Here is a 20,943-nt window from a genome sequence, read left to right as displayed (position 1 = left end):
CGTTTCTGCAATAGTATGTAATTTTCTGTTCCACAGCACCAGTGATGTTATTGCAATTTCAGATGTGCAGGCGCTCTCTCCATGACAGCCCCCATGGTGCCATGCCCACCCCAACAGCCAGAGAAGCCGAGAGCACAGCACCGACGTCTTCCTGACAATCAAGGCCTGCCTGTACATTGTGGGCCTCCACGTGTCCGGAACCGGCCCTGGCTGTGCGTATCCAGTCCTTTTTTATTAGATTCTAATGAATTGCAGTGACAAGAACTTTACAGTCAGTCCCTGTTATACTGTAACACCGGGACGTGCCGGTTCTCTTCTCTCAGCAGTCTCCAGCATCTGTTTAGCAGCTGCTGCGTGGCAACAAGGAACCGGCCAAGCATCTGACCCCTTCAGTTCCTTCTTTACAGCTGGCTGCCGCGCCCCACGCACGCTCCCTCCAATGGCTGCTTCAGTTCTTCTCTAACCCGTTTCCCCAATCGCTGCACTTTCGCTCTCTCGCTCTCTGTGCTCCACCCATAGCGATACAAAAATCCTAGAGTGGCAGGCTTTCTGAGCGTCCAGTTTCTCTCCTAGGACAAGATTGAGAGCTGCTGGTTATAGACAATAACGGGGGAATGCTTAAAATCCAGTTCTCTACACACGAAATCAGTTGGAAAAGGTCACAACTCATGCCTTTGTTGCTACCTTTTGAAAGGGAAGCGGCATGTGGGGGGGGGGGAATCCCAGATTTCTCCATTAATTTCGACGATAAATTCTCACTTTCGTCGCCGAAAAGGCAAGGAGAATGGCTCCAAATCATTACCAGGAAGACTTCCCCGTAGAGAATGAAATTGGTCACTCTGTTTTTTACTTACCTCTATGGGCCCGCTTCCACATCCATAGTGGCGTCACTTCCGGGATGCGCGGCGGCAGCTTTAGACCTGCGCGCCCCCCTTGGGCTGCGGTGCATCTTGCTCAGCTGCTTCCTATCCCTGGGCTCCGTCCTTGGGTCTTCTTATGACGTGGTAAGTCCCCTGCACCCCTTGCTTGTACGACAGACATTTGATTTCGTTGCGGCGCGGGGGAACTTGCCCTTTCCCTGGTCTTGTTTAATCTCCGGAGGCTGTCAGAAATCAATGACAGAAGAAGCCGTTTGTCCCCCCAGCTCTAGTTGCCTTCTCTGGTTCTTCTCTAACTTTCCAGTTGACAGTAATTGTTAACGTGAGGTTGCAGCGTTGGTTGGTTTGCTGGCACGCGTCCTTTGCCTTTAGCAACTGCTTCAGAAGCAGAAATCCATCAGATTAGCCTTCTAATGATAGGTATCTGGGTCAGGTGCAAGCACGGGGGGAAAGCATCATCTGGTGCATGGCTCCTTATTATGCAACACTTAAAAGGCACAGTAGCCTTTGTTTCTTTTTCTTTTTTCCCCTGCGGGAGGGGGGAGAACATTAGCAACTCAACGCCAGTGATTTCCCATCACTTCTTAATTTCTGCCTGTCTGCCCAGCCAGACCTCTAATCTTGTTTGGTGGGTTGTTCTCCTGTTTGCCAACAAATAATTACGTCTGGTAATTGAAGAATTTATACTTCTTATTGCATAAATATATTATTTATTTAACATATTTTTATACTGCCGAAAACCTACGTCTCTGGGTGGCTTACAATAAAAAATAACAGAAAAGTTAAAACATTAGATAAAACAAATAATGGCAACAGAGGAATTAAAACATTGGTTAAAATAAATGACAGCAAAAAGTTATAACATTACAACAATTTAAAACCTTAAAACAATATTTTAAGACAATGTTAAAACTATTAAACGGTATTGAATTAAAAGCCTGGCTGAACAGATGTGTCTTTAAAGGCCATATGACATATTTAGAAGCCTTCTTTTTATTTATTTATTTATTTACATTTTATATTCTGCTCTTCCTCCAAGAAGCCCAGAGTACTACATACTTAAGTTTTTCCCTACAACAACCCTGTGAAGTAGGTTAGGCTGAGAGAGAAGTGACTGGCCCAGAGTCACCCAGCAAGTGTCATGGTTGAATGGGGATTTGAACTCGAGTCTGCCCAGTTCTAGTCCAGCACTCTAACCACTACACCACACTCCTTCCATATGACATGGATGGAGACTTCTGCACTGTGCACTCATCTGGGAGCTGCATGTATGGTTCCTGGCTTGAGTCAACAGCTAGGAATCTATGCACTTAGTGTAGTGGTTATAGTGTCAGACTAGAACTGGAGAGACCCAGGTTCAGATCTTCATTCAGCCATAAAACTCACTGGATGACCCTGAGCCAGTTTTTCTTTCTCTGCATAACTTGCCTCAAAGAGTTGCTGTGATGATCAACTCAGGGTGACCATGTAGTTCCTTGGAAGAAGAGTGAAATGAAAATGAAGTGATTTTTTTAAAAAGTAGAACACAGTGGTGTTTGCGTATTCAGCAGGAGTTACTGTGAATGAAAGTTAGTGCTGCCCTAAATAGAGGATCTGGTCTCTTATTATGTCCCTAGGGCTATAGGCCCTGCTATCTAGACCCATTTCAAACTGGCTTTTGAGCAGGCTATGGGGTTGAGACTGCCTTGGTCATCCTGATGGTCTTCAATTAGGTAATGACAGAGGGAGTGTGACTCTGCTGATTCTTTTGCATCTCTCTGCAGCTTGGTAGCCTGAGGGGGATGGCATTGTGTGGCACTGTTTTACAGTGGTTCCATTCCTACCTCTCGGGTAGATTCCAGATGGTGTCTCTTAGCAACTGGTGCTTTGCAAAGCGAGAGTTACTGTAAGGAGTTCTGCAGGCTCCATACTGTTTCCAATGCTCTTTTAACATCTACATGAAACTGCTGGAAGAGATCATCAGGAGATTTGGTGCAGGGTGTTATCAATATGCTGATAACACCCAAATCTATTTCTCCATTATCAACTGCATCTGGTTTATTGTTCTGATTCTGTTTTACATTGTATTTTGATCTATGTACACTGCAAAGAGATCAGGCGGTGATATGATAGATATTTGTTTGTTTGTTTTATTTGATTTATATACCGCCCTTCCAAAAATGGCTCAGGGTAGTTTACATCAAAATAAATAATGTATTTGCTGTGCATACATATAGTTTGCACATGGTTAACATATAACATGTTCTTAAAGTAGTAAGTAACGTTTGGATTTATAAAGTCAGCATTACATACATTTCAGTTTTTCCAGGAACGTTTGGAGTTTCTCTCTTCCTATAAAACACTTCCAGAAATGGTACATCACTCACTACTAGCAAAGTTTTTTTTAAAAAAAAATAATATGGCTAGGAGGGAAATCGTATATAATTGTAGTTCACCTTTTTAACAAGAAGAAGAAAGCACTTCTGTCTGTAATAGCAGTGGATTCTGTCCTGTAGAAATCAGTGGCAAATTTACCATATGATTTGTGTGGGGTTAGGAGTTCAGCCAGTGTTTGTATTTAGTCTATAATTGTTTAGTCATCTGTGCAAATTAATGTTTTAGTATTGACTTCTAATAATTATGGCTGGAATCCAAAGGCCCGTGTATGGTACTTTATGTGCACACTATTGCTTTTCCAATCCACTTTCCAACCACAGCTTTACCCACCAAAAAATCATTTCTGAAGGTTGGGAGATCCTTTAGATAATCTTCTAATGAAATTTGAAGGGATGCACCCCGTTTACATGCAGAACCACTTTCTGTTCACGCAGGGATTCTTTGGATCATGACCAATGTTTTTCTTTCTTTGTTTGTTTCCAGCAATAATGGCTGAAGCAGTTCCCAATGCTTTGGAGAAGTGTATAGTCATTCACTCAAAGGTTCACAGGGATACTATTCTGGCAAACTTTGAAGAGCAGAGGAAAAAGGATTTTTTGTGTGATATCACTTTAATTGTAGAAAATGTCCATTTCAGAGCTCACAAAGCTTTACTTGCTGCCAGTAGTGAATATTTCTCAATGATGTTTGTTGATGAGGGAGAGATTGGCCAGTCAATCTATATGCTGGAAGGGATGGTGGCAGATGCTTTTGGTGCCCTTTTGGAATTTATCTACACCGGCTGTCTGCAAGCTAGTGAAAAAAGTACAGAGCAAATTTTGGCCACCGCTCATCTCCTCAAAGTAAATGACTTAGTAAAAGCGTACACAGACCATCAGAAGAATTGTAATCCAAATAATGTGTTACCTGCCATGCCTAACAGTGGATCCACAGTCGTCGTCTTTGTGAATGACAAGAAAAATGAAGATCCACCAAAGCGTAAACGTGGAAGACCAAGAAAAGTGAAGAACATCCAGGAGGAAAAAGCAGGGACATCTTCTGCTGATGATGCACAGCTAAAAGAGAACAACTCGGTTCACAATGAGCAAAATTTTATGGAAAAAAATACTGTAGTAGGAGACCGAGATTCCAAGGAACGGATTCCAGTAAACGGAGAAGCAAGAGAAACGGAGCACGCTTGTAGTTCAGATGCTGTGATCTCTCCCTCTACTGAAAAAGATGAGAACTCTGATCCTAAATGCCAAAGTATGCAGACCAGTCAAAGTCGTTACAGCAAGCGCAGGCTACGAAGGTCTATCAAGCTAAGAGATTATAAACTGATTGGTGATGATGAGGAGAGTGGGCTGAAAAAGAGGAGTGATGGGAGAAGAAAGCGAACAGGTTCAGAAGTTCAGTGCAAAGATTGTGGGAAACACTTTAAATATAACCATTTTTTAGCTATTCATCGAAGGAGTCATACAGGTAAGTACTGAAAAATAGTTTCCCACTTCATGTCCTGTGAAAGGCAGACTGATTTCTGATTGTTTCAACTGTGAGGTTTTTTTGACAAATAAATGTTTTAGCTCTTAAGTTTCCAATGATTGACAGTGGTGGCACCTCCAGGATTTACTTCCCAATACTTTTTATCCAGCTAAATGCAGAAGGGGCCAACTTGTACATCCTGTGGGAGATCCAGACCCACGTCACCATGATGTCACAGCTACCCTCCTACACCTTGGGCTGGGGGAAGGCTTGGCCCTCCAGGCTGAAGAACCTGGCAAACATATCTTTCACAAAACCAGCCTAATGTTTCCACATCAATTGCTGTATAATAAACTGAGATGTGTCCCAGGGTCAACATTTAGATATTGCTATTGAAGCCACCTAATGGTGCAGCAGGGAAGTAATTTGCCTAGGGAGCAAGAGGTTGCTGGTTCGAATCCACACTGGTATGTTTCCCAGACTATGGGAAACACCTATATTGAGCAGTAGCTATATAGGAAGGTGCTGAAAAGAATCATCTTTTACTGCGCGGGAGATGTCAATGGTAAACCCCTCCTGTATTCTACCAAAGAAAATCACAAGGTTCTGTGGGCGCCAGGAATCGACACCGACTCCGCGGCACAACTTTACCTTTATTGTATTGAGCTTAGATAATCCTGTCTCCCAGCCTCTGCCCCTTAATCTGGCCCACTGTACAGGGTTGTTGTGAAGATTGCTGAGATAATATATGTCAGGCACTTTAAATGTTCTAAAGTCAGGCTGCACAACTGTGGCCCTCCAGATGGTGTTGGACCCTAACTCCCACCATCCCTGACTACTGGCCACTGTGGCTTGGGATAGGAGTTGTAGTCCAACCACAGCCGGAGGGCTGCGGTTGTGCAGCCCTGCTCCAAAGTATTGTTGTTCCTTTGTTTTTCTTATTCTTTCTACACTTCTAAAAATACTGTTTGGTGGTGGTTGTTCTCTAAGTAATTGCTTTGAAGCATCTTTCTGTCGACTTGAAACATCTAACTATTTGCCATTCACGGACCTGGTACCTTGTTTTTAGGGGAGCGCCCATTTAAGTGCAGTGAATGTGGCAAGGGCTTTTCCCAGAAGCACTCTCTCCAGGTTCATGAGCGAATGCATACTGGAGAACGGCCATACATTTGCACCGTCTGTAATAAGGCTTTAACCACAAAACACTCCCTTCTGGAACACATGAGCTTGCATACAGGTAAGCCATAACCAAAGTCCAAAGCCATCTAGCAGTGCTGAAAATGAAAATGCCAGAAAATGAGAATTGCCTGGTTAGATCTGTCCAAAGTCCATCTAGCGTAGTACTGTTTCCAAGATAGTCCAGCTTAAATACCTATAGGCAGCCATAAGCAGGATTTGAAAGAAATGTCTCTCCCCTGTTGCTTGTCTCTGACTTGATATTCATAGGTATACTATCTCGGCACATGGAGGTTCCGTATAGCTATTAGCCAGAACCGATTTATTTTTCCTGAATTTGTCTAACCCTTTTTAAAGCCATCTAAAATGGCTTTAAATCATCGCCACATCTTGCATTAGGAAATGTCATGTTAATTGCATGTTTCAGCTTCCTTAAAATATACTTTGCTCAATGTATTGTCATATTTTTAAATAGTACCTGGACTAAACATAATCTAAAGTATATATTAACATCTGTAGTGATGTCTTCTGAAATCCTCTGTTAAAAATATCTTTCTTTAAGGTAAGAAGGCTTTTACCTGTGATCAGTGTGGGAAATTCTTCAGCCAGAAGAGACAACTGAAGAGTCATTACAGAGTTCACACAGGTATAACAAATACCTGTGAATGGGATGGTGGGTTTTGTTGGGATGTCTGAGTTTTTGAACTGGAGCTGCCTGGTGAGTGACATGCACTAGGAGATGGACCTGTGGCTTTTGATACTATCAGTCATTGTATCCTTTGGGGTTGCTTTGTGAGGCTGGTGTTACCGGGCAGTGTTCTTCAGTGATTTCCTGGAGAGTCTTTCCCAGAAGGCGGAGCTGAGAAAAGGTTGTTCCACCCTGTGGGAACATAAGAAGCTGCTTGGCAAAGAGGCACCTTTTAACGTGGTGATTCTCTTTATTTAGCAGGGGGAGAGTAACTGGCCCTCTCCACCCCCAGCACAGCACCTCCAGTGACTGTTGCTGGTGTCTATCTTGTGTTTCTTTTTAGATTGTGAGCCCTTCGGGGACAGGGATCCATCTTATTTATATTTATTTGTTTGTTTGTTTGTTATATCTTTGTGTAAACCGCCCTAAGCCATTTTTTGGAAGGGCAGTATAGAAATCGAATGAATGAATGAATATACTGAGTCAGACCATTGGTCCATCTAGCTCAGTATTGTCTTCACAGACTGGCAGCGGCTTCTCCAAGGTTGCAGGCAGGAATCTCTCTCAGCCCTATCTTGGAGGAGCCAGGGAGGGAACTTGGAACCTAGATGCTCTTCCCAGAGTGGCTCCATCCCCTAAAGGGGATATCTTACAGTGCTTACACGTCAAGTCTTCCATTCCTATGCAACCAGGGTGGTTTCTGCTTAGCTAAGGTGACAAGTCATGCTTGCTACCTCAAGACTAGCTTTCCTGGTCTTGTGGTAGCCACCTTGTGGCTGGCAGGGTGCACCCCATACAGTATAGTCATCGGCCATATCTTTTTGTTTGGGATAGATCATTACTTTGTAATCTTCAGGATTCTTATTGTGAAGACTGAAGTCAGTGAGGCAAATCCATGGTTCTCAAGGTCACTTGGCTTTGGTGTGGAAGCACTGACCCAGGAAACATGAGTGAGTTACAATTCCTCTTTCTGTGCTTGCAGTAAAACCTATGGAGATGTTTGCTTCCCTTCTAAAGAATGAAAATACTACTCCTGTACTGGGTGACCATGGATCTCCTCACGGAGAAGATGTGTGATTACCACCCGCAAGGCACAGAAATAGGAGACTCATTTGTGCTTCCTGTTTTGGCACTTCCATGTAATGTAAAAATGTATGTACTTATGTCTCTCAGATCATATAATCAATGTTATCTCTGGCCTTGGACTCCAAAGATACGCTAGGAAGGACTAACATTATCCTCCTAATCAGTGTTCCCTGTAACGGGGATTCCCAGATGTTGTTGACTACAACTTCCAGCAATTCCAGCTACAATGGCCTTTGGCTGAGGATTCAGGGGGTTATAGTCAACAACATCTGGGAATCCCTGTTACAGGGAACACTGCTCCTGAGCTGTGGAGTTGGGCATGAACTGTAGTGTTCTGCTGTCCTTCTACATACTTCCTGCCAATATGTAGTCTTAGATTGTTTCAGGATCAGCAATGCACCAAGTAGGAAGAAACAAAGGTTTCACAAAATGTAGAAATAAGTAATTTTAAAATAGAAATGTGTTGACAAAAGCAAGGATGAAAGTAGAGGACAAGCACCTGAAAGACTAATAAGCGTTCAGGGATAAGAGTATTTCAGGAGATAATTGGAAATGGAGACCAAAGCTGCTGAGTGTTGGTTACACTTTTATTCCACTCTCCCTCTAAGGCAGGGGTTCCCAGACAGTCTTCCCTCTAACAGGGGTTCCCAGATGTTGTTGACTACAACTCCCATAATTCCCAGCCAAAGGCCATTGCAGCAGGGAATACTGGGAGTCATAGTCAACAACATTTGGGAACCCCTGTTAGAGGGAACACTGTTCCCAGATGATGTTGGACTACAGATACCTTGGAACTGATCCCCTGTTCTAAGAAGCTCATGGCAGTATATGTAGCTCTCGTCTCTCTCTCCCCACTCTATTCTTGCAACAATTCCATTAATAAATTAGGCTGCTACATTAGCTCTGTTCATCATTATATTGTACGTGTATACAGGTGTCTGTACACTTGCACATGTTTTTGTATGACTGACTGGCTGACTGTACATGCATTCACTTTAATAAAAAAGTGAATCTGGGTAGAAGTCCCTCTCAAGTGCAGGGTGCAGATAGGAAGTACTACTGTGTGTGTTGAACATGTGTGAATAATTGTAGATCTGTTGGTGTGTACACAATACACAGATTATACATGCACTGAACATGTGAATAGGGCTATTTGGGATAGAAAATATGTTTTACAAGATGAAAATAAAATAAAATAAAATAAAGGAGCATCTCCCGAAAACAGATATGTTTGAAATCAGTCAGTTGAAGCAAACACAATTCAATCACTAGGAGTTGGGAAAGCCCGTAGGTAGATGAGCCCAAGTACATTCGACCATTGACAGCTGATGGCCAGTCCAGAGAATAGCACATGTAATATAATTACTAGTTTTATTGCTTTATCCAACCCAAATCTGTGTTAAGGCCAAAAGATAGACAACAAATCTGTTAATCAGCTCCAGCTCTGGGAAGATAGAGTAACTATTATCTTTTATTCAAGGTTGAAGTGAATACTGTAAGGAAGTAATTTGCTTTTATGATTTTTACAATTTTATGTTGCTGCTGTTAATTGTGGTATTGATCAGGTTTTAGATGTGTTAAATTTGTGTTTTGCTTTGGTGTTGTGAGGCACATAGAGGATCTGTACTGGGATGAAGGATAGGACAGAAATTTTAAATCAACTAGAAAAGATCACAGGCACTTTTTAAAAATTATACTGCCTGGAGGCAGTCATGGGCTGGATGAGGGATAACAAACTGATGCTGAATCCAGATAAGACGGAGGTACTCATTGTGTGGGGTCAGAACACAGGAGACAGTTTTGATCTGCTGGTCCTGGATGGGGTCACGCTCCCCCAGAAGGAACAAGTACGCAGTCTGGGGATGCTTCTGGATCCGAACCTCTCCCTGGTATCCCAGGTTGAGGCAGTGGCCAGAGATGTTTTTTATCAGCTTCAGCTGATACGCCAGCTGTGTCTGTTTCTTGAGATGAATGACCTCAAAACGGTAGTACATATGCTGGTAACCTCTAGGCTGGATTACTGTAATGTGCTCTATGTGGGGCTGCCTATGTAGTCCGGAAACTGCAGTTGGTTCAGAATGCAGCAATCAGGTTGGTCTCTGGGTCATCTAGGAGAGACCATATTACTTCTATGTTGAAAGAACTACATTGGCTGCCGATACGTTTCTGGGCAAAATACAAGGTGCTGGTTATTACCTATAAAGCCCTAAACAGCTTAGGCCCTGGGTATTTAAGAGAACATCTTCTTCACTATGAGCCCCACCACCTATTAAGATCATCTGCGGTGCTGCCAACTCGTCTGGCGGCTACTCAGGAACGGGCCTTCTCCGTTGCAGCCCCTGGACTTTGGAATACGCTCCCTGTTGAGATAAGAGCCTCCCCATGTCTGGCAACTTTTTAAAAGGCACTAAAGATGCATTTAAATAAATAAATAAATAAATTTATTCACTCTGGCTTTTAATTAGATCTATGGTTCTAAAAATATATATATATTATTATTTAATACTGGTTTTTAAACATTTTAAAAACGTTTAATGTTTTAAATGATTTTAATTGTTAAGTGATCATTAAATTATTTTAATTGTAAACTGCCCAGACACGCAGGTTTGGGACAGCATAGAAATGTAAGAAATAAATAAATATGGCCATTTCTTTTTTCCTTTTATCATAAGGCCATTTGTTACCAGAGTGTAGCCTGTGTCATCGCAAATTCATGGATGCAGCTCAATTAAAGAAACATTTAAGAACACATACAGGTAATGTTACTTCCTTTGTTTTTTCTTTAAAGTAAAGAAAGTCCTCCTTTGAGTGATACCACACAAAGTCAGACATGTGTTTGGCTCCTGAACATAGCCCTAGGCAAGGAATCTTGAGTAAGCAGTGCCAGGCTGAAGAAGAGGCCTGCCTCTAGTGCCAGCTAGGCCCAAAGCAGACACCACAAGGTGTCACTCAGATGTATACATCACTCAGATGTATTCTAGGAGGCAGCCACATGCCCCAGAGAATCATCAATCTTGCCGTGAATATGTGATATGCGGAACTTTAAAGATGGGAAGTCAGACTCTTCAGCTTAGAAAATAGGTAACTACAGAGCCATGTGATTGGAAACCATGAGTGTATTGCAAAAAGAACAGATAAATAAATGGCTTACTGATTTGGGTTACTGCCTAACCTACCTCATAGGGTGGTTGTGAGGAGAAACCCAAGTATGTAGTACACCGCTCTAGGCTCCTTGGAGGAAGAGCAGGATATAAAATGTAGTAGTAGTAGTAGTAGTAGTAGTAATATAACAATTGACAATAAAATTCAGCCATCCCAGGTCCTTGAGAAAGACTCGATGTCTGGATAAAACAAACCAGTCAATAACACCTGTCTGACTGTGTAAACAAGAAATAATAATAATAATAAATATGATGATGATGATGATGATGATGATGCATAAAAATATTACTAGGGAACACTTAAGAATAACATGCAGCAAATGCTATAATACTCTATTTACCTGTGAAACTCTCTTCTACTGGAACTCTCAGTTGGAAATAAAGCACCCTCCCAATATTACCTTAGTGGTGTGGGAGATGCTGCTCTAAGAAACTGGAAGATCTAGGTCATGTGGCAGGAGTCCACAGTGCAGTTCCTTCTGATGCCAGCATTGCCCCAGTTTCAGGAACAGCAGCACTGGCATGAGAAGAAGCTGCATTGTGAGCTCCTCCCATGTGGCCTAGATTTTGTGACATTCCTGCAGCAATGGAGGAAGGATACATTACAGCACCTTCCACACCTTCTGACGTTAACATCAGAAGGGCACCCTAGTTTGTTTCTTTTATTTGCTTTTTTTTTTTTAAAGCAAGCTTTCCCTTTCTTCTGCGTTTCTGTGGGGCCTCTTGCATATAATGTGCATGACAAAGAATATTTAGAGTTGAGCTGCTGTTATTTCATTAGTAAGATAAATGCCAAACCCTTGCACATTGTAAGTGAAGATGTTTAATTATGATATCCTATAATTAAGCAGTGATAGCATACTAACCAAAGTGTTTTTGTAGGTGAAAAACCATTTACGTGTGAAATCTGTGGCAAGTCTTTCACAGCAAAAAGCTCCCTTCAGACTCACATCAGAATCCACAGGTATGCCACTATTTCTTTCATTCCGTGTGAGTTTGTATCACAGGAAACGCTTATGAGTAAAGATGTTACACCCTGGTTAACCACGACAACTCAGGTTGCAAGTATTAAATAAAGGAATATTGTTACACATGCTGTCACTTTTTGAAGCAAGTAAATACCTGTGTCCATAGTACAGGAGAACTTTGTTATTTGCAGATCTGCTATTCGCAATTCCACATATCCATGGGGGTGTCTGTTTGACACATGTTTTCAGAATCTACAGATATGAAAGAGTTAAAACCCACATATCTGTGGTTCCTAGAGGGCTGGAAGTGACTGTGGAGGTCACTTCCAGCTGCCATTTTGTCCATCGAAGCCATTTTGTGCCTCATTTCTTGGAGGGGAGAACCTCTTTTTTTCTGTGATTTTTTTTTGGGGGGAGGGGGCATTTAGCAGCTTTGCGGGGTATTCCTGGGCACATGGAGCACAGTACAGTACAAAATTTTGTGTTTCCCCTGTGCTGGTTTTTTGTGCTTTTTAAGCACTTTTCCTCCTTCCTGGAACCTAACCCCCCCATTTCCCATAGGAATAATGCTTCATTACTCACAGTTCCTCATTGCTCATGGTAGTAAGTGAGGAATGGAACCCCCCACAAATAACGAGGTTTTCCTTTATATTTGGTGTCCAAATCTACGGGCAACATCCAGACTAAGTTAATCTTAACTAGTTCCACCAGGACTTAATAATAGATCTGCTCCAGAGTGCTGGCTAGACACTCCAACTATACTTTTGGGTTATCGTTGGGAATCAACTTGGCTGTGGGGGAGCAGTCTGTCACAGCATTAAACTTGAGCAAAGCTTTCATCTGGAAATGATGAGGAAGCATGTATGTATGTATGTATGTATTTATTTATGTATGTATTTAACACATTTGTATACCACCCAAAACACAAGTCTCTGGGTGGTTTACAACAAAACAATAAAAACAACAGATAAAAATATTAAGCTATGCAAGCAATAATCAAAATTTAAAATGTTAAAACTATTAAAAACACAAAACAATATCTGATTAAAAGCCTGGGTGAACAAATGTGTCTTGACTGCCTTTTAAAAAGTTGTAAGAGATGGGGAGGCTCTTATTTCAGCAGGATGTATGTTCCACAGCCTCGGGGCAGCAACAGAGAATGCCCATCCCTGAGTAGCAACCAGATGAGCCGGTGGCAACTGCAGACGAACCTCTCCAGATGATCTCAATGGGCGGTGTGGTTCATAGCAAACCACCTATATACAATACAACATATTTATTAGGGTATAAAATTGGGGTACAGGAAGTGAAAAGGTTTGGTTAGGCAAAGTAATAAAATCTTAACTAACAGTCTTAACAAGAATCTCACAAAGAGGAATTTTAGCTTAAGGTTCAAATTGTAGATCAGTCAGCATAAAGCTTGCCGTAGAAAGGGTTTGGATGCAGAAATTGAGAGGAAAGTGAAGGGGGTGAGGAGATTTAGAGGGACTGAAGGTTAGTGTTACCTATCATTTGGTGGTTTATCCGGTGCACTTGTAGACAGGAACATAGGAAGTTGCCTTATATCGAGTCAGACCATTGGTGCATCTAGCTCAGTATTGTCTACTCAGACTGGCAGTGGCTTCTCCAAGGTTACAGGCAAGAGTCTCTACCAGCCCTATCCTGGAGATGCCAGGGAGGGAACTTGGAACCTTCTGCATGCAAGCAGGCAGGTGCTGTTCCCAGAGCAGCCCCATCCCCTAAGGGGAAGATCTCGCAGTGCTCACATGTAGTCTCCCATCCAAATGCAACCTTTGCTTTAAAAGGGGACACAAGACCACAAGACGAGCAGATTTCCTTGCAGGGCGAAAGCAGCAGAAGAGCAGGAAAGGGCAAGTTGCATAGAGCTACCACTCGCAAGCTTAAGAGCCAGTATGGTAAGGATCCTGTTGGACTCCCATGCAGATTTCAATTCTGATTCCAATGCCATGTGGCTGGGCAGGGATGCTTGTAGTCAAAATCATGTCCTGAGGTAATACATAAGTCATTTCCTCACTGGAGGGGCTGAAACTCGCACTGAACAATGTAATTCAGAGTTGCATGAACTGGTCAATTTGTGTGTAGACCCACTGAACAAAAGGCTTGAATGGCTTGGGCAAAGTGTATGTGGAAGGTTCAAATTGTTGTACTCAAAGCTTATCTGGACAGGAGATGTCTCTCCAGATGCAAGATAAATTTCCTAAGTTTTAACAAGTTCTCCTAGTTGCAGCCAGCTCATTAGCAGTTGACTGTGAAGTGGGGAGTTGTTGCACTTATCTGAGCTACTGTGGTGAAGATTAGCTGGTGCTATCTCTTTGGTAAAGGGGAGTTTACTTCCCTAGAGAGTGTTTTTGGCTTGGGGAGTGGACTTGCCAGCTTCCTTCTCTTTGGCAGAGAAGCAAAGAGAGGAATTCCTCCCTTCCAGTCGCCACTGTAGTTACAACCTCAGGATAGTGTTGCCCCATGTCTTGCTTATTGCTAAGTGACCATTATGTCTTGCCACATATGGGCATGTGCAGAGTTCACAACCCTGTGAGCTCAGGTATCCAAAATGGAAGCTGTGGTCCCACAGTTCCAAGAATATGGTGGGGTGCTGTCTGCTACCCCCAAATAAAGCTGTTTTTGCAATATTAGTCATAACTAATTTGTCATTCATTTCAATGGTGTTTAGTCATGACTAATGGTCTGGATGCTGCTCATAGTCAAGATTGAAGAACATGAATTCTATTCTGTGATTTTTCTTATATATTACAGTATTTTGAAGTAACATTTTAAAAACAAGATACAAATTGCAACCAAGCTAATTTGAGGCAAGAGTGGTCTTCCCCCTTTAACTATTTCACCAAACTGCCACACACACACACTCAGAGAGCAAAGGTTTTACATGTCTTCCTGAAGGAAAGGTTTAGCAGGAGAAATGACACTGCCCCCACAGCACATCCCTCTTCCCAAAATTGAGGGCATGTCCTCATTAGAAATGCTTTTAGCAGCAGTTTAAATGTGATGGTTTCCTCCAAAGGAACTCTGAACACCATGTTCTGTGAGGAAACTACATTGCCTCATGTATATAAAATGTAGGGACTTGTGGTCCACTTGCCATGTCCAGTGTTAAAGCTTGGAAGCTAGAAGCAGAGAAAAACTGTACCATACAAGCAAAGAGTGGAATTCCTCCCTCTGTTCATGTGTTCTGGCTATTCCTTCCCATGTCCGCTTTCCAGCTGGGTTCAAGAAACTGTCAGGGCATAATTACCCTCTAACTACAACAGGAGGGAGGAATAGACTTTTACTTGCCACCTTAGTAGCAGCCTGGAGTAGCAAGGTCCTTTTCTGAATCCAGGTTGCTCTACTTAACTATCCGCAAATCCTCCGTACCTCTCTTAACCCGTCTGTTATACTGATGTCACTTTGCTGATGTACAGGCAAACCTCATTACTCGCAGGGGTTCCATTCCCCGCTTGCTACCACAAGTAACGAGGCATTATGCCTATGGGGAAAGAGAGGTTAGATTCCAGAATGCACCCAAAAGGTGGAAAAAATGTGAAAAAACACAAAAATAATTAAAACTGTTTGCTGCACTCTGCTCCCATGTGCTCAGGAATGCCCTCTCAATCCATGAAATGCCCCCCAAAGCCCCCATAACACCAAAAAAAGAGCAAAAATAATTAAAACTGGTTACTGTTTTCATGCTCCCATCTGCTCAGGAATGCCCCCTCTCACACACGAAATGCCCCCAAAATTGTGAGAAATCACAGGGAAAAGGGGTTTTTTTTAAAGAAAAAGAAACAAACGAGTCACAAAATGATTCCTCCAGAAAAATGATGCCTGGAAGTTACCTCCGTGATCACTTCCAGCCCTGTCGGAATTGCAGATATGTGGGTTTTAACACTTTCGTATCCATGGATAATGAAACTGGGTGTCAATTAGACACTCGTGAATACACAAAACCACGGATATAGAGTCCACAAGTAATGAGGTTGCCTGTATATAATATAAAATTATCTGTACCTTCAAACTACTTCAGTTCTAAGATTGCTTGGCAAAAGCCATAACAGTGAAGCTGGCTTTAAAACTGGCTTGAAGACTGGCTAGTATAAACATGTCCTTGGATTCCAGAAGGTAGGTAACATTTTGAACTGACCAACCCCATGGAATACTCTTGGTATCCAGCATTTAATATTTCTTGAGCAAAATGTTGGTTGAGTCTGTACACAATTTGTGGTCGGAGGGAATTTTGGTGAAGTGTTGTGGCTAAGGGACTGAGCTACAGATCTCTGGCTTGAATCTTATTTCTGCAGTGACCTCCCTAGGTGGTCTGAGACAAGCCACACACACTCTCAGCCTCCTAATAATTATTAGAAGATAATATTTGTGAAGTGCTTTAAGCACTCAGACGCGCTATACAAATGCTAAGTGTTATCATTTAGGGGAGTTCTGGGCAGTGAATGTTCTGTTGCAAATGTGCATTGTCTTCCTTTGGTTGCTGATTTTGAGTTAAAACATATTCCTCCTTAGATGTAGTGACTAACTAATATACTAGAGTTAAATTCTCAGGTTTTAGACTGTGGTTGCTACAGAAATATTGGCTGGGTTTCAGTGGTTTGTTGCACAATATATTTTACAGTAATCTTTTGTTTTAATTTAATTTCCTTGTTTGTTTAACAATTCAGTGATTAATCAACTTGATTTGCATCTCTTTCCCTCCACAATTTTTTAATACATACTATGCACCATATTTTACTATATTGATGTTGTGGAACTCCTTTTAATAAAGGCTTCAGCTCCACTGAAGAGAGATTGAGAAGTATCCAGTAGCAGAATATAGTTCTTGACTCCCGTAGAATGTAAACTTCCTGTTCACATGTAACTACACACACTGGCTAAAGAATGGCAAGTTAAATGGAAGCTTAAAACTTGTGATGCCATTTTAGATAGGCAAATTCTCCTATTGCATTTCTTTGATAGCCATCCTCTTGTCTTCTGGGAAGAAGATAGAACATGGGTGACTAATTGACAGGATGGTTGCTCCTTCAGGCAGGGGTGGATTAAGCCTTTTGCCGCCCATAGGCAGCCAAGGATTTGCTGCACCGTGAGGGTGGGGTGGCGAGGAGGAAGTCCCCCCCCCTTTTTCTTCTTCTAAAAGCTGCTGCAGTGGTGGTATGGAGGCAGCTGCAGGGGGCGAGGAGAAAATCCCCCTTTATTTTAAAACGCCATTGTGCAGTGGAATGAGGTGGCAGCTGGGAGGGTGGTGGTGGGGCGAGGGGGAAGTTTCCCCTTTTACCTTAAAGCAGCACTACTGCATAGCGGGGCAGCAATGGAGAGCTCCTTCCAGCTCCCCTCCTCCCTCCCAAAGGAGTACATGCCCCCACCTGCAGCCGGTTTGGGGCCTTTCGAGGAAGGCCTATAATGGACTACATTTCCATTGCAGCCACATTTGGACCGATGCTGTACATCTTTTATTTTAAAATATCTGTGTCTTACAAAGTATGAATATATCTGATGAAATCAAAATGTCTTCTCTTGCAGAGGAGAAAAGCCATACACGTGTGGCATATGTGGGAAATCCTTTTCTGATTCCAGTGCCAAGAGGAGACACTGTATCTTGCACACTGGCAAAAAACCCTTTTCTTGTTCGGAGTGCTGTGTGCAGTTTGCACGCTTAGACAACTTGAAGTCTCATTTGAAGATCCACATCAAAGAGAAACAGTTACAGGAAGTGAGCAGAACTCCCAATCCTGGCAGTGCAGAGGAAGACAAGAACATTCTTCAGCTGCAGCAGTATCAGCTGTCCACCTCGGGAGCACAAGAGATCCAGCTGCTAGTTTCGGATTCAGTGCACAACATAAATTTTGTGCCTAGCCATAACCAAGGGATTAGCATTGTCACTGCTGACGCTTCCCAGAATGTCATGGCAGACCAGGCAGGTAGTCTTACCCTTCTCACGCAGCCACCACAACAGCTGCAGAACTTGCTGCTTTCAACCCAGCCAGAACCAACAGACCAGATTCAGAGTCTCAATCTCATGAGCAACCAAATCGAGTCCACTCAGGCTGAGCAGATGCATGTCATCACACTCTCGAAAGAAGCCCTGGAACACCTCCATGCCAATCAGAATCAAGCAGGAGTGCTTCAGATAGCGACAGGGACGTCGCATCCAACCCAGCCCATGCAGGCGGCCCCAGAGCCTAGTCAGCCATTTCGCCTCAGCCAAGACACAGGCCTGCCTCCTCCAATTAGCAAAAGACAGACCCAAACTGTACAAGTCTCTGAATCACCTCAGCCATCTCTGACTGTAGACTAGATGTCTGGTGATCATCTTATTGCGGGGCAGATGTATTATAGTGCAGGCTGATCAGCTTCTCAGATATTTATTTAGCAAGAGTGAAATGAGCTCTTTCATGTAGCCTGTGTGGTATTTCATCTATTATCTCTTTAACTTTGCATTTTGGTAACACTGACGAATAGCTTTATTGTAGCTGGGGAATTTTTTTTGTTTTGTTTTTGTTTTAACTTAATAGGATGGTTTCCTACCCAGCATCCATATTTGTTTTACGTAAATTACAATAAATATTAAGGTATTGTGGATATGATCTAGTCCAGGGATTCTCAAACTTGGGTCCTCAGGTGTTATTGGACTTCAACTCCCATAATCCCCAGCCTCAGTGGCCTTTGGTTGGGGATTATGGGAGTTGAAGTCCAATAACACCTGAGGACCCAAGTTTGAGAATCACTGATCTAGTCAAAGTTAAGTACTCCAACATCACATCGACTTCAGTGTGAGAGATCTAGGCACATGTTTAATTCTCCCATTGAAATTGCCCTATATTTAAAATGCTTAACTTTGGCTGGATTAAGCCCTTTATTTTTAGCCAACAGCAGATATCTTTAATAATTTTTCTCCTATGTGCCTAGTTCATGACAGCATGGGCCAGTGAAAGCTCAGATTAATTCTGGATTATTAAAAATAGGTTTGGAATATTCCTGTGTCAACTAAGGATGTGCAAAACGTTTCCTATATCCACAGTTTTCCATTCTGCCTCTCTGTAGTCATGGATACTCTTGGAAGTCTATAAAGTGCCTCAGGTATCATTTGAGGGTTTTTTCCTCCCTGAAAAAGAAATTGCGCATTATAGGCTAGCACATGCATATTGCCATTTCATATAAGCAAATGAAATGTTGCTGGCTGTGTTACCATTTTCATTCCACACTGAAAACTTGCCTATTGACATGCAAACACATGCACACTCTGAAAAGGTGAGTAGAGTAAAGTTGCACCTTCAAGCATATGTGCACAGGGCCAACTACGGGTACAAAACTGGATTTGGTGGGTTTTTTGTTTTACTTATTTATGCTGTACGTTTATGCTTGCCCATATGCATCCTGATCTAGCTCTAGTTGTGGGTGGGTATGCACATTAAAAAAAATCCATACATTGGAAGTAGTGCCATGCTAATACAAATCCGCACTCGGATAAACATTCTGATGCTCTTTCTGCTTCTGCCTTGGTTGTGCAAGAGTTTTTACGCCCAGCCACCATTATCTCTTTTCCTTTTGTAAAGTAAATCTGATGCACTTGGATATAAGGAATGTTCAGTATAATTGTCAGCAACACTGGAACAATAATCCATGCTGGACACTGACTGTTGTAGGTTACTGCAGGATTTTGTAATAATCACAGTTAATCAGAAGCTGCCTTATACAAATTCAGACCTTTTGGTCCATCTAGCTGAGAATTGTCTGCGCTGGCTGTCGGCACCTCTCCACCCGGAGAGGGATGCCAGGGATTGAACCTGAGAGCTTTTGCATGCAAAGCATGTGCTCTACCACTGTGCTACTATTCCCTCCTCCATCCTGATTGGATGCAGTGCTTGACTGTAGTAATGGAAGGCAGTGGGAATTTGTGCACAGGGGGAAGAAGGAGGGGTATGAAATGTGCAGTCTTGCAACCTCTTCCTCTTCACTACGGCTTAGAGAGTCAGCATTATTTTACATCACGTCTGCATTGGCTCGGTGTTACTACTCTCCAATTCTCTGGAAACGCTCTTCTTTTATTTTTATTATTTTGTAGTACTCTCATCTGTTGACTGTTATTCACTCCTTCATAGAGCCCTACATATGCTGCGTACCTGGAGCAGCTTGACCATTCACTTCAATGGTTGGGGCTGTTTTATGCAACTCTGCACAGAGCTGTCTCTTCTGTTGAAGTAAATGGGGATGCCTTGGGGGCTGGGTGGGAGGTGTGCGCGCGCGCGCACGCCCACCCCCGCACACTCCACATCTCCTACAGCAAACTTTCAGGGCAACTTCTTACTCCTTATGTGAACTCAAGCTAACATACTGAATGCAAAAGTGATAGTGAATGTGGCAATTAGCTGTTTAGACTAGGAATCTTGGGTTCATTTATTTTGCAACCACAGCCAAACCATTTAAACTTTTGGTAGTGTAGCTTTTAATCTGCAAAATGGGAACAAACGCCACCACTGCAGAGTTTCTTGGTCATCCTTGGAAGTGCATGCTGGAAATCAATGCAAAGTGTTTTAACAGCGATTTAAATCACAATCTTATTTTGCCATGAGAGAAATACTATTTTTATTCTAAGTTAGAGTGGCTTCATACAATCTGCCTTAGCTGTTAATAAAGATCCTTCCAAAACACAATAAAAGACTTGAGACGGGACATCTTTCAACTCATTTCCTGAAAACTGTTTTGTTTTTTGACTTGGGATTTCGACTTGACATAAATATAACAAAATTACTAAATTTCTTGTGGAGAAAATTTAGAATGGTGTTTAAAAAATAATAATGGGGGGGGGGGGCTGGAAATGAGACATACAATCTAGAAATTCAGCCACTAGAAATGAACCATTGTCCCACTAAATGGAAGACTTGTTAAGAAATGTGATGCATTTGTCTGTTCTCACCTGTAAAATTGTTTTTTCTGTTTTTAAAAACAAAAGCCAACAGGCATAAAAGATGTTCCACACTTTTCCTATTAGCATTTTTCTATATGTGGCTTATCTGCATATTGCCAACTCTGCTTGTTAATCAGAAGCTCCTTCCCAGGGATTTCAATTCTTTGTCAACTCTCCTGGATGTTAATGAAAAACATACGGGTCAGCTTTACTGTGCTGTTGG

At 42.3% G+C, this 20,943-nt stretch overlaps 1 protein-coding gene across 4 annotated transcripts; it reads left to right on the top strand.

Annotated features, from left to right (window-relative positions):
* The first annotated feature begins 847 nt into the window (after window positions 1–847).
* Window positions 848–20,796, top strand: ZBTB24 (zinc finger and BTB domain containing 24). Of its 4 annotated transcripts, XM_053299925.1 has the most exons (7): window positions 848–1,004; window positions 3,738–4,715; window positions 5,785–5,952; window positions 6,454–6,537; window positions 10,338–10,421; window positions 11,709–11,790; window positions 17,336–20,796. In XM_053299925.1, the coding sequence occupies exons 2-7, from the start codon at window positions 3,743–3,745 to the stop codon at window positions 18,108–18,110; spliced, it is 2,166 nt and encodes a 721-aa protein (XP_053155900.1). In that variant the 5' UTR covers window positions 848–1,004; window positions 3,738–3,742; the 3' UTR covers window positions 18,111–20,796. The 4 variants fall into 4 exon arrangements, with proteins under 4 accessions (XP_053155900.1, XP_053155949.1, XP_053156020.1 ...); XM_053299974.1 differs by lacking the exon at window positions 5,785–5,952; XM_053300045.1 differs by lacking the exons at window positions 10,338–10,421; window positions 11,709–11,790 and having other exon boundaries at window positions 17,336–17,616.
* Window positions 20,797–20,943: the final 147 nt, after the last annotated feature.

The sequence above is a fragment of the Hemicordylus capensis genome, chromosome 1 (genome assembly GCF_027244095.1).
Source record: "Hemicordylus capensis ecotype Gifberg chromosome 1, rHemCap1.1.pri, whole genome shotgun sequence".
Lineage (NCBI taxonomy): Eukaryota > Metazoa > Chordata > Lepidosauria > Squamata > Cordylidae > Hemicordylus > Hemicordylus capensis.
Note: the sequence above shows the minus strand (reverse complement) of the source record. Positions and strands in the feature narration are given on the sequence as shown.

Excerpts from the sequence above, each read along its gene's own strand:
- ZBTB24 (XM_053299925.1), top strand. The coding sequence starts at position 3,743 with ATGGCTGAAGCAGTTCCCAATGCTTTGGAGAAGTGTATAGTCATTCAC. Across the intron at positions 5,953-6,453 it reads ACACATGAGCTTGCATACAG|GTAAGAAGGCTTTTACCTGT; the intron begins GTAAGCCATAAC and ends TCTTTCTTTAAG. Across the intron at positions 6,538-10,337 it reads TCATTACAGAGTTCACACAG|GCCATTTGTTACCAGAGTGT; the intron begins GTATAACAAATA and ends TTTTATCATAAG.